Source organism: Manis javanica, chromosome X (assembly GCF_040802235.1).
Source record: "Manis javanica isolate MJ-LG chromosome X, MJ_LKY, whole genome shotgun sequence".
In the NCBI taxonomy this organism is placed as follows: domain Eukaryota; kingdom Metazoa; phylum Chordata; class Mammalia; order Pholidota; family Manidae; genus Manis; species Manis javanica.
In genome coordinates this window covers 97,594,176-97,606,626 of record NC_133174.1, presented here as the reverse complement: position 1 = coordinate 97,606,626, position 12,451 = coordinate 97,594,176, and the positions used below count along the sequence as shown (strand labels likewise).

The following is a 12,451-nucleotide window of genomic DNA, read 5'->3' as shown; positions in this document are numbered from 1 at the left end:
CACTTACAAGGCCTAGGGGCTATATTCCCTATGCTATACTTTTCATCCCCATGACTTATTTATTTTATAACTGAAAGTTTGTAATAACTTGTATGGCGACAGATGGCAACTACACTAGTGGTGAGCATTTTGTGATGTGTATAAGTGTCGAATTGCTATGTTGTACACCTGAAACTAATATATTATATGTTGACTATACTTAAGTAATTTTTTTAAAAAAGAAGGCCTAGGGATGGGACACATAAATGACATTCAGTTTCATTATTTCAGTTCATACAAGATTATTTAAAACAATTGGAATTTTGCAGAACATATAACAATTTCAGTATTACAGAATGTTGCCTTTTTTATTTATAATTCCAGCATCCTGAACCCAGGAATTCTACATTTGGGATTTTACCCAAAAAACAAATATCACTAACTTGAAAAGACATATGCACTCTTATGTTTATTTCAGATTTATTTAAAATAGCCAAGATATGGAAGCAACCTGTGTTCATCAATAGATGAATGGATAAAGAAGATGTGGTATATATACACAATGGAATATCACTCATTCATAAGAAAGAATGAAATGTTGCTATTTGCAATAACACAGATGGACCTAGAGGGTATTATGCTAAGTGAAAAAAGACAGAGAAAGAAATACCATATGATTTCACTTATATTTTGAATCTAAAAAATAAAACAAATGAACAAAGAAAAAGAAATAGACACATAAACACAGAGAACAAACTAGTGGCTGCCATAGGAGAGGGGGACTGAGGGGTGGGTGAAATAGGTGAAGAGGATAAAAAGGTGCAAACGTTCAGTTATAAAATAGTCATGGGAATAAAAAGTAAAAAAGAAAGAAAGAAAAAGACAATTCCAACTTCCGGCATTTCATTTGGCATTCCACTATACATCTGTGATTACTGGAAGACATAACTTTACACACCAGGAGACTAGAAAGGAAAAATGCCTTAAGTTTATGTCATATTTAGTATGATTTTTGTAAGTGGTTCACATTATAAATTGATAACTCTATCATTCATTTTTTAAAAATACCTTATTGCCTAGAGTAGTGGTTCTCAACTGGGGGCAATTTTACCCCCTAGGTGACATTTGGCAATATTTAGAGACCATTTTCATTTTCACAAATGAGTGAGGTGGATGCTACTAACATGTAATGTATAGAGGCCAAGGATGCTAAGGAGGTACTCTATACCTGCATTCCTATTATCTTTCATGATCCTTAATACCACAATACAAAGACAGAGAGAGTGGGAGAGACAGAGAGAAGGAAGGGAGGGAGGGAGGGAGGGAAAATAGTAAGTGAATTTCCCAAGGTTGTCAGCTCTCCTGACTTTAGGGCCATTCCAGAAACCCACACCATCTCTTTGAAAATTGATATACAATACCACAACAATTTTGAAACTCTTGTTTTAACAGCTCCCATGCAGATATATGGGTAAGTTTTTGTATGAATAATTATATGTATATATAAATAACAAAATAATACAAGCTTCAATTTATTGAACTTTGTATTGAATACCATGCTTAAACAATTTATATATATATATATAATTGATTAAAATTGCAGTAATCTGAAGAGTTGGTGTTATTTCTGCTTCACAAATGGTAAACTGAGGTTCAGGGAGGTGAAATAACTTGTACAAGGTATAGACAGAGCTTGCACGTGGAAAAATCAGTGTTTATATGAGGTCTGCTGACTCGTTCTTGTTTTTTTTAATATGCTTTATTTTTTAGAGTAACTTTAGATTCACAGCAAAATTAATCAGAACCAAGTCCATATTTTTAACCACTGTCACATTTCGTGCCACCTTTCCTATAAAGACTACCACTACAATACACACACACACACACACACACACACACACACACACACCTATAAATACTAAGTGTGCTACACATATTTGTAACCGAAAGGGAGCCTAACTGAGAAGATTTGTGGCAGACAGATCCTAATACCCAGTCTTTTCAAGCTTGGTATGGCTCTTAGATTCAATCAGCCAGCCAAGTATCAGTATTTTTAGCTGGAAATGTAGCTTCCCGTAATAAAGAAGAAATTTCTGAGCCTCCCCACTTATGATATGCGATTAAGTTCTAGCCAGTGAGGTGAAAGTAGAATTGTCATGTGATCACTTCCAACAACCTTCTTTATAAAAGTGCTGAAGTTTGTACTTTGTGGCTTTTTCTTCATCCTTTCCTCTGTCCTGCTGCCTGGAATGCAGTTGATGCTTCAGACCTAAGGATGAGAGCCACGATCAGCAAGGTGGAGAGTGAGCTAGAGGAGCTTAAGTTCTCAAGGATTTCATTGATGAGAGCTGCCGTATCACCTCTGAAGTGTGAAACTCCAGACTTTTACATGAGAGAAATACATTTCTCAAGTATTTCTCAAGTATTCAAAACTGCCATTTTGACTTTCTTAGTCCCTGGCAGCAGATCCTAATCCCAACTATCATAAGGATAAAGTGTTTTTCAAATGGAGAACTAAAGGCCAGGAATGCAGGCAGGCCTCAGACCCTACTGATTGTGCCAGAACACTGCTTTCCCAGAGAGGCTCCAGATTCAAGCCTATGGTGCCTTTTTCCCAATGATGTTTCCCAAAATACAGCCGAGGAGATACTCAAAGGTTCATTTTTCTTTGATACTGCGGGACACAAACTTCCTGAGATAAAAACACCCTTACTCCATGAAATCAGACCTTCTTTCACTTTGTCATATAGATATCTTCTTAGACATATCTGACAGATACATGGAGAAGACTGAGTCTGTGTCGACTAGACCTCAGCAATGTCTTCCTTCACAAAGGCCCTTATTAGATGCAATTCACCTCCTAGCAAAGAATTTTACATTGTACACTAAAGGTTTACATGCTCTGCATAGATGCACATCTGAAAAACTGAATGAGGAAGGCATGAGAGAAGAGACTGCAGGGACTGCAAGTGAATTCAACATGGAAGAATGTAGAGTCTAACAGTATGAGTCAACCGTGCAATAGAGATTGAAGTTAAAGAACAATAAATATTGGTACAGTTTATGGCATTCTAACAACATTAAGGCATAGTCAGTCCAAGACGACTGAACCCACCTTGACCCCGCACCCAAGAAGCACCTTTGTGTCCTTGGAGAAGAAATAGCTGTGAGCATAGAACTAAATTATATAGCACAAGAGTTCCTTGCATATTGACAATAAGCTTTTCTAAATCAACACAAAGATATGCTAAAAAGGGATTTCCTTATGGTTCCAAGAATCTTAAGCCCAAGAAGTGATTATAACAAATAATTATGTTGAAAGTATACTATCACGTTGCAGATAATGACTCAGGCAAACTCTTGAGTTGTTCTCTGGAGTGCTGACGTTCCATAAATAAATGACCAGTGGCATGTGAACAGCCAGGACATCCATGAAGTGAGCATTGGAGAAGTTTCCCCAAATGGCAGGAGCAGCAACTAGGTGAAGAGGGTCAGTCAGCAATAGCAATCACCCAAGTCTGTGCAGCGGCAGCAAGATAACAATGGTGAGAATGGATGAATTCAGGGTGTGACACATGTCTAGGTAAAAACAACCTTGAAAGCAGTCTAGGCAGAGCATGATTTGAAATTCACCAACTTTTCTTGAATGCCTAATATTTGCGATGCTCTCTTCTAGATGCTGGTGAATGTGTAGTGTCCCAATAGTCAAGACAAAAAATTATTTCCAGGAGGGTGTAGTGCACAATTATGTCAAATACAAATAGGTCAAGTAAGACAAAAACTGGGAATTAGCCTTGGATTTAGTAACTTAAGAGGTCCTAAGCAATATTGACTAGAATGTTTTCAATGGAATTACAGTGATAAAAATCCGATTGGAGTTGATTCAAGACAAAATATTACGAAAAGAATTGGAAGCAGTGAAGAAAAGGCATCTTTTTTTTGTACAGTAGGATGCTGAGTAAGAGTACAGCTGTCGCAGGGTTCGTATATTAGAAGATAGAATCCCAATGGCAGGGTACCCTAGCTCCAACACATGATATATCTGTAGCCCTATAACTCGAGGAAGTTGATCCCAGAGCATGAGTTGGACAAGCATACAGCTTCTTTGGTTGTCTTAAAGAGGAAGCTATAAATTCTGAGAAAGCAGAAAGTGTGCATTACTTTGAGGCTTATTGAAAACTTTGGGAGTCAAGGTTTAAAGACGCCCATATTTTCTTCTCAAATAGGTAGCAAACAAAGTTTGAGAGGCAGAGTGCTTGGCAGCTAATGCTGACTAAAAGCAGAGGTTTAGTTCAAGATGCAGACCATCTAAGAAACCACTCTTAGGAATCCACAAGAATATACTCATGAAAGGAGGGACCCTAGGAACAGCAGCCTGTAGGTAGACCTATGGTGAGCTGTGTCAGTATTAGAAGAGCTAACTCATTGCCAACAGGACAAGAGGAATATGAGACACCGTGCAGTTCAGACTTGAGCTCTTGGAGGGAAACACCCTTCAGGACTGGGCATACCATCAGGAAACACAGTGATATGTTTATAATCTTCACTTTACTAAACAAATATTTTTGAACTCGTAATATAGCCTGGCTTGGTTATGGGCACTTGGAAAATATCAGGAACAAAATGTAAAAATATTCAGGCTTTCATGAAAATTATACTCTGTTAGGCACAAAAGTAAAAAATAAATATAATAAATATATGAATTATATAGAATGTTAGATTATGATAAATTCTATGGGAAGAAAGAAGACACAGAATAGGATTAAGGTGGATTGAAAATACCAGCAGGAAATAATATAGGGAGATCCTGTGTACATTTTACCATGTTATCTCCAGTGGTAATACCTTGTGATATCTTGCAATATCCCAACCGGAATACTTACATTGGCGCAGTCAAGATACAAAACAGTTCCATCAACACAAGATCATTCCCATTGCCCTTTTGTAGCCACATTCTTCTCCATCCTTTACCTCCCCTCACCTAGGTATCTTTGTGGTGATAGAGCTATTCTGTACCTTAGCTATATCAGTGTTAATATTCTGGTTGTGATGTTGTGTTATAATTTTGCAAGATATTATCCCTATGGGAATCTGGGTAGAGGGGGCATGGATTTTCTCTGTATTATTACAACTGCATATGAATCTACAATGACCTTAAAAAATCCCTATTTTAAGTCTATTCATATCTTTTAAATTGATCCAATTAAGTCATACCTCAATAAAGTTCATTTTTAAAAATAAACTTTATTTTTATAATAATTTAGATTTACAGAGATAAGATAGTATAAATGGATTGATAAATGAATAAGATAGTATAGTTTCCATACACGCACACCCAATTTCTCCCATTATTAATATCTAACACTAGTATGGTACATTTATTGCAATTACTGAAACAATGTTGAAACATTATTAGCAAACTCATAATTTATTCAGATTTCCTCAGTTTTTTCCTAATGTCTTTTTTCTGTTCCAGAGTCCCACCCAGGATATCACATTATGTTTATTCACCATGTCTCTTTGGCTCCTCTTAGCTGTGACAGTGTCTCAGATTTCCTTGTTTTTGATGACATAGTTTTCAGGAGTACTGGTCAGGTATTTATTTATTTAGATTGTCTCTCAATTGATATTTTTCTTATGCCATGATTAGACTAAGGTTATGAACTTTGTGAGGAACACAACAGAGTTTAAGCACCATTTTTATCATATATCAAGGATCATACAATCAACCTTACATCACTGTTGACGTTGACCTTGAACACCTGGATAAAGGAACTTGCATCAGATTTCTCCATTGTAAACTTACCCTTCTCTTCCTCTTTCCGTCCAATACTCTCTGGAAGGGAGTCACTATGTGCAGCCTGCATTTAAGGACAGAGATTTATGCTCCACTTTCTTGAGGGCAGAGCATCTACATAGATTATTTGGAATTCTACTGCATAGGCTATCTGTCTATTCTCCCCCTATGTATTTACTTATTAAATCATTTATTTATATCAGTATGAACTCATGGATATTAATTTTATGCTTTGAGTTATAATTAAATACTACTTTACTTACTCTGTTGCTCAAATTTTTCCAGCATTGGTCATTGAAAGATGTTTCATCTGGCTTCTATGTATTATTAACATACTCCCAACATTGTGCTTATTTTGAGCAGTTCTTTACTTTCTGGCATTACAAGAGGCTCGAGGCTCAACTTGTATATTTTCCATCCCATTTCTATAATCATCCATTGCTCCAAGAAGCTCTGGATCCTCTTTTAGAGACTAGTAATAGAAACCAGGATTTGGGCACTAAGTGCACTTATTGCTACTGAAGTGTTATGGCTTCTAGGCCCTCTCAGCTGACAAAGCAAGGAAACGTGTGTGTACACTAACCAGTGTATGTACACATATCTATAAAAGTTTCTGTATGTAACATCTGTATCAATATTGAGCTAACCATGAGTGTATGATGATGTGTCCAGTTCTAGTCTTTTAACACATGGGTCATTCTAGCCTCCTCTCCTTGTTGATCTCTAACTTCTTGTCCAACAATGAGAAACTTAGTTCCTCACCTCCATCCTCCACCCATTTACTTATTTGTTCAATTCCAATGTACATGCATAGTGGTTTCAGAATTGTTAAGCCATACCCCCATGGTGAAAAACTTTATCACCTACAGTATAATGCTAATATGAATTTCACTTCACCTGTTATCATACAAACTCCAGTCTTTTCCAGAATTACTTAGGTCAGCCCCTTTCCCACCCAACACTCTAAAGCAAAGTTGTTTCATATATTTGTAATACAGTTAGGTTCTCTTTTCATGGTCTGCATTCCTTCATGGGGTCCTCCAACTTTCTAAATGATTTTTAAATTTGTGTACTGTAAGATTCAGTTTTTGTGCTGTAAATTTCTATGGATTTTGAAAAATGGAGAATGTTATATATCTAATATCACAGTATCATACAGGATAGTTTCACTACCTGAAAAATCTATACTGTATCTATTCAATTCCCCTTCCTCCTTAACTCCTGATAATTACTGATATTTTTACTGTTTCTATAGTTTTGCCTTTTCCAGAATGTCATATAACTGGAGATCAAATACTATGTGGCCTTGTTAGACTGGCTTCTTTTACCTAGTGATATGCATTTAAAATTCAATCATGTCTTTTCATGGCTTCATCATCTTTTTTTATCACTCAATTATATTCCACTGTATGGTTGTACCACAGTTTATTCATTCACCTATGTAAAGACATCTTAGTTGATTCTGGTTTGGGGCAATTCTGAATACAGTGGCTATAAATACTTACATGTAAGTTTTTGTGTGGACATAAGTTTTCAAATCAGTTAAGTAAATACAATGAAGATCAATTGCTATGTCCTATCATAAGACTGTTTACCTTTGTAGGAAATTGCCAAAATGCCTTGAAAAGTGGCTGTACCATTTTGTATGCATACCATAAATGATGAGAGTACTTATCTACCACCTTGTCAGCATTTGATGATGTCAGTGTTGTAGCCATTCTAATAGGTTTGTATTGACATTGCCTTAATTTTCAATTCCCTGATGCCATATGATGTTGAACATCTTTTCATATGCTTATTTGCCATCTGTGTATTTTCTTTGGTAAGGTATCTGTTTACATCTTTGCCCATTTTCAGTTGTGTTGCTTCTTTCCTTATTTTGTGTTTTCAGCATTTTTTGTATATTTGGATTTAAGTCCTTTATCAGATATGATGGTGCAAATATTTTTCCCAGTCTGTGGCTTGTGTTTTCATTCTCTTAATGGTGCCTTTTGCAGAGCAGAAGTTTTTAAATTATTAAAGTCCAGGTCATCAATTTATTTTTACATGGATTTTGTTGTCAGTTCTAACAACAACTCAGCACCAAACTCAAGGTCTCCTAGATTTTTCCAATAATTTCTTTCAGAAGTCTAGTTTTGAAATTTAGATGTAGATCTATGATCCACTGAGTCCAGTCTTGTGAAAGGTGCAAGTTTGGTGTGTAACTTCATATTTTTGCATGTAGACCTCCAGTTGTTCCAGCAACATTTGTTGAAAGACTGTCCTTGCTCCATAGAATTATCTTTGCTTTTTGTCAAAGGTCAGTTGATTATGTTTGCGTGGGTCTATTTTTGGTCTCTCTATTCCCTTCCACTGAGGTCGGTCCCCTCCCTGCCTCTAAGCCACAGACAAGGGAGGAGACGCAATGCGTTTCAGGAGACCTGAAAGGACCAGCCAGGGGGCTCAAGGCGTAGCAGCTCAAAAGCAATGCCGAGAAGACATTTCTCATATTTATTGAATAAACGAGCTTACAATGAACTCAAACATCATTATCCGGCCTTGAGTCTAGCCCAAGGACGCGATGCTTCTCAAGGATACTAAAACTGTGTGGAGGTGGCTCCGAGCCATGAGAACTGCTTTGGTTTCTCATCACTCAATCCCTGATTACCCATCAACAGAGTGTGTGGGAAAAACAATCAAGTCATGTGTGCTTATACATTTGATTTCTATCTTACTTGAATTATGTATTAACCCCATCAATCCCACAACTGAACTATGCATCCATCATTTTGCCAGTACCATATGGTCTTGTTTACTGTAGCTTTATAGCATATCTTGAAATTGGGTAGTTTGTGTCTTCCAAATTTGTTCCTATTCCTCTTTGCTGGCTCTTCTAGGTATTTTGAATTTCCATAAAAGACTTTGAGTCACTTTGTTGATATCTACAACTTGCTGAGATTTTGATGGGAATTTCATCAAATTTATACATCATGATGAGATGAATGACACCTTGGGTAATATCAAGTCCTCTAATCGATGAACACAGAATGTCTCTCTGTTTATTTGGATTTTCTGTTTTTTTTTTTTTTGGTTTCTTTCATCAGTGTTTTGTAGTTTTCCACATAGAACTCACACATATTTTTTGTAGTTTTCCACATAGAGCCTACACATATATTTTTAGACTTATACCTAAGTATTTCATTTTATTTGGTGCTAGTATAAATGATATTTTGAAATTTCAGAGCCCAATTGTTCATTGCAGGTATTTAGGAAAGCAATTGATTTTTTTGTATATTAACCTTGAAGTTTATGACCTTTCTATACTAACATTATTTCCAGAAAATTTTTTTGTGAATTCCATGGAATTTTCTATATAAACAATATTTTTTAAAAGAATGTTTTATTTCAACAACAAATGTTGGTGAGGCTGTGGAGAAAGGGGAACCCTCCTACACTGCTGGTGGGAATGTAAATTAGTTGAACCATTGTGGAAAGCAGTATGGAGGTTCATCAAAATGCTCAAAACAGACTTACCATTTGACCCAGGAATTCCACTCCTAGGAATTTACCCTAAGAATGCAGCAATCAAGTTTGAGAAAGACAGATGCACCCCTATGTTTATTCCAGCACTATTTACAATAGCCAAGAATTGGAAGCAACCTAAATGTCCATTGATAGATGAATGGATAAAGAAGATGTGGTACATATAAACAATGGAATACTACTCAGCCATAAGAAAAGGGCAAATCCTACCATTTGCAGCAACATGGATGGAGCTGGAGGGTATTATGCTCAGTGAAACAAGCCAAGCGGAGAAAGAGAAATACCAAATGATTTCACTCATCTGTGGAGTATAAGAACAAAGGAAAAACTGAAGGAACAAAACAGCAGCAGAATCACAGAACTCAAGAATGGACTAACAGGTACCAAAGGGAAAGGGACTGGGGAGGATGGGTGGGTAGGGAGGGATAAGGGGGGGAAGAAGAAGGGGGTATTAAGATTAGCATGCATGGGGGGGGTGGGAGAAAGGGGAGGGCTGTATAACACAGAGAAGACAAGTAGTGATTCTACAACACTTTGCTATGCTGATGGACAGTGACTGTAAAGGGGTTTATAGGGGGAACCTGGTATAGGGGAGAGCCTAGTAAACATAATATTCATCATGTAGTGTAGATTAATGATAACAAAAAAAAAAGCAGTTCCTGTGTGGTGACCTCCAATGAGTTCTACACAATGGTATAAAGGGCATATAAAAGTGTAGGCAAAGGGTTTGTTTGTGTTTATACAGAGGATCAAAGCCTAATTTGGCTACCCTGAAAATGAACTAAGATACGATATGAAAAAGAACTTCCAACATCAGCACTCTCTGGAAGACTCATGCCAGAAGATGATCATCAAAAAACCCCAACAAAGATCCACGCGCTGCTACAGGTGTAGATGCACACATCCCACTGGTTCCTGGACTTGCCATGGGAATGAAGAAGGAGATATCTAAGCTGGCCTGTGCATACAGTAAAACAACAAATTTGACTGGATCTATACTGTGGGAACTCAACCAAGAATTAGAAGAAGTGCAAATTGTAGCGCTCCAAAATCTGACAACTACAGACTATCTACTGTTAAAAGAACATATGGGATGTGAACAGTCCCCAGGAATGGGTTGTTTTAATTTGTCTGATTTCTCTCAGACTGTTCACATTCAGTTGGACAATATCCACCATATCATAGATAAATTTTCACAAATGCCTAAGGTGCCTAACTGGTTTTCTTGGTTTCATTGGAGATGGCTGGTAATTATAGGTATGCTTTGGTTATGTAACTGTACTCCTATTATGTTAATGTGTGTGCACAATTTAATTAGTAGTTTAAAACCTATACATGCTGAAGTTACTCTACAAGAAGATATGTCAAAGAAATAATCAATCTTCCCATGTTTTCTTCCGCCTGCTACTTCTATAGCTTTTCTTCTTCCTTCCTAATTACAACCCCTAAATAGAATTCATGCCTCATATCGAATTTACCGTGTATCACAATTCTTCCAAGTGGTAAAGATACCTCAAGACAAATGCTGGGCATAGAAGCCACAGGGCATAAATCTGCAAAGAAGTAAAAAACTAACCTTTTCAAACAATAAGGCTTCTCTCTCCCTTACCAACTTTACATTTCCCTGTATGGCCCCGGAAGATGACTGGTTAGCCAGAGACGGGTAAGATCCCTCAAGGGAGGAACAACCTAAGACAGGCACAGTCGCAGGGGGGGCCATCAGGTGAGAAATTGGGGATCAACAGAGGTGAGGCTTAGAACCTCTCCCCCGCGGTTCTGAGAGAAATCTGCTGCATCCGTGGATGTTTTATTGCCCTTGTCTAGCTTGGATTAACACATAGTCTACAGGCACACACCTGATCATCTACATCTGCTCTCTTACAACATTAAACTATGTTTTCTACCTTTATCTTGCATCTACCTACCACTTCAGCATTTTATTAAAAATAATAATAATAAAGAGAGAAATGTGGTATCCACACATAAATCAAGTATAAAAATCAAACGAATATTCATATTTGAACTGACTGTTTATAGTTCATAATGCATGATCAAAACCGAAAGTTTCTGTGATGACTGCCCTTGTACTGTTCACCATGTAACTTATTCACTATGTAAGAATTTGTTCTCCATGTAAGAACTTGTTCGTTATGCTTCAGAAGATTGGAGACTGATGAAAATTAGGCTTGGGGTTGATTAATGATTATACATTGAGCATTGAGTCCCCTATGCAGAATTTTATTGTTGTTAGCAACCATTTGATCAATAAATAGGAGAGATGCCCTCACACACACACAAAAAAAGTACACACTTCCAATTGTAAAATAAATAAGTAACCAGGATGTAATGTATAGCATGAGGAATATAGTCAAAATATTGTAACAACTTGGTATGGTGATAGCTGGTACCTAGAATTATCATGTATATAAATGTTGAATCACTGTGTTGTACACCTGAAACTAATGTAATACTGTGTGTCAACTACCCTTCAATAAAAAATAATTATTTAAAAAAAAAGAATGTTTTATTTCTTCCTTCCCAGTGCATGAATTTCTCACTTCATTTTCTTGCTTTATTCCACCAGCCAGGGCTTCCAGTATGATGTTGAATAGGAGTGGTGGGACAGGATATCATCACCTTGTTCCTAATACTAGAGCAAAAGGGTACAGTTTCTTACTGTTAAGTCTAATGTTAGCTAGAGGTTTTTAGTAGATGTTCATTATGAAGTTAAAGATATTCCTCTCTATTCCTATTTTGCTGAGATTTTTTATCTTGAATGGAAGTTGGGTTTTGTCAAAAGCTTTTTCTTCATCAATTGATATAATCGTATGATTTATCTTCTTTAGCCTATTGATGTGGTGGAGTATATCAATGTTTAATTGCTAAATCAAATTTGCACACCTGTAATAAATCCCAATTGGCAGTGGCCAATAATTCTTTTTATATAATGTTGGTTTGGATTTCTTAATATTATATTGAGGATTTTTGCATCTATGTTCATGATAGATATTGGTCTATAGTTTTCCTTTCTTGTAATGTCTCTATCTCATTCTGGTATTAGGGCAATACTAGCATCATAGAATGACTTAGTAAACATTCCTCTGCTTCTATTTTTCTGGGATAGATTGTGGCAAACTGGTGTCATTTCTCTCT

At 36.6% G+C, this 12,451-nt stretch overlaps 1 protein-coding gene across 6 annotated transcripts in view; it reads right to left on the bottom strand.

Annotated features, from left to right (window-relative positions):
* Nucleotides 1–326: 326 nt before the first annotated feature.
* The window catches only part of LOC108407867 (thyroxine-binding globulin), a 30,509-nt gene continuing 18,384 nt past the window's right edge, over nucleotides 327–12,451 (bottom strand). For 4 of the 6 annotated variants that reach the window (XR_012127357.1, XM_073227498.1, XM_073227499.1 and 1 more), the window contains one exon: nucleotides 327–2,248. Coding sequence is in view for 2 of the 6 variants with exons in the window: in XM_017677490.3 (XP_017532979.2) it covers nucleotides 2,243–2,248 (6 nt within the window). In the remaining 4 variants the exon portion in view is untranslated. Of the gene's footprint in view, nucleotides 2,249–5,785; nucleotides 5,841–12,451 lie in introns of all 6 variants that reach the window. The other 2 variants (XM_073227497.1, XR_012127352.1) reach the window with 2 other exon arrangements.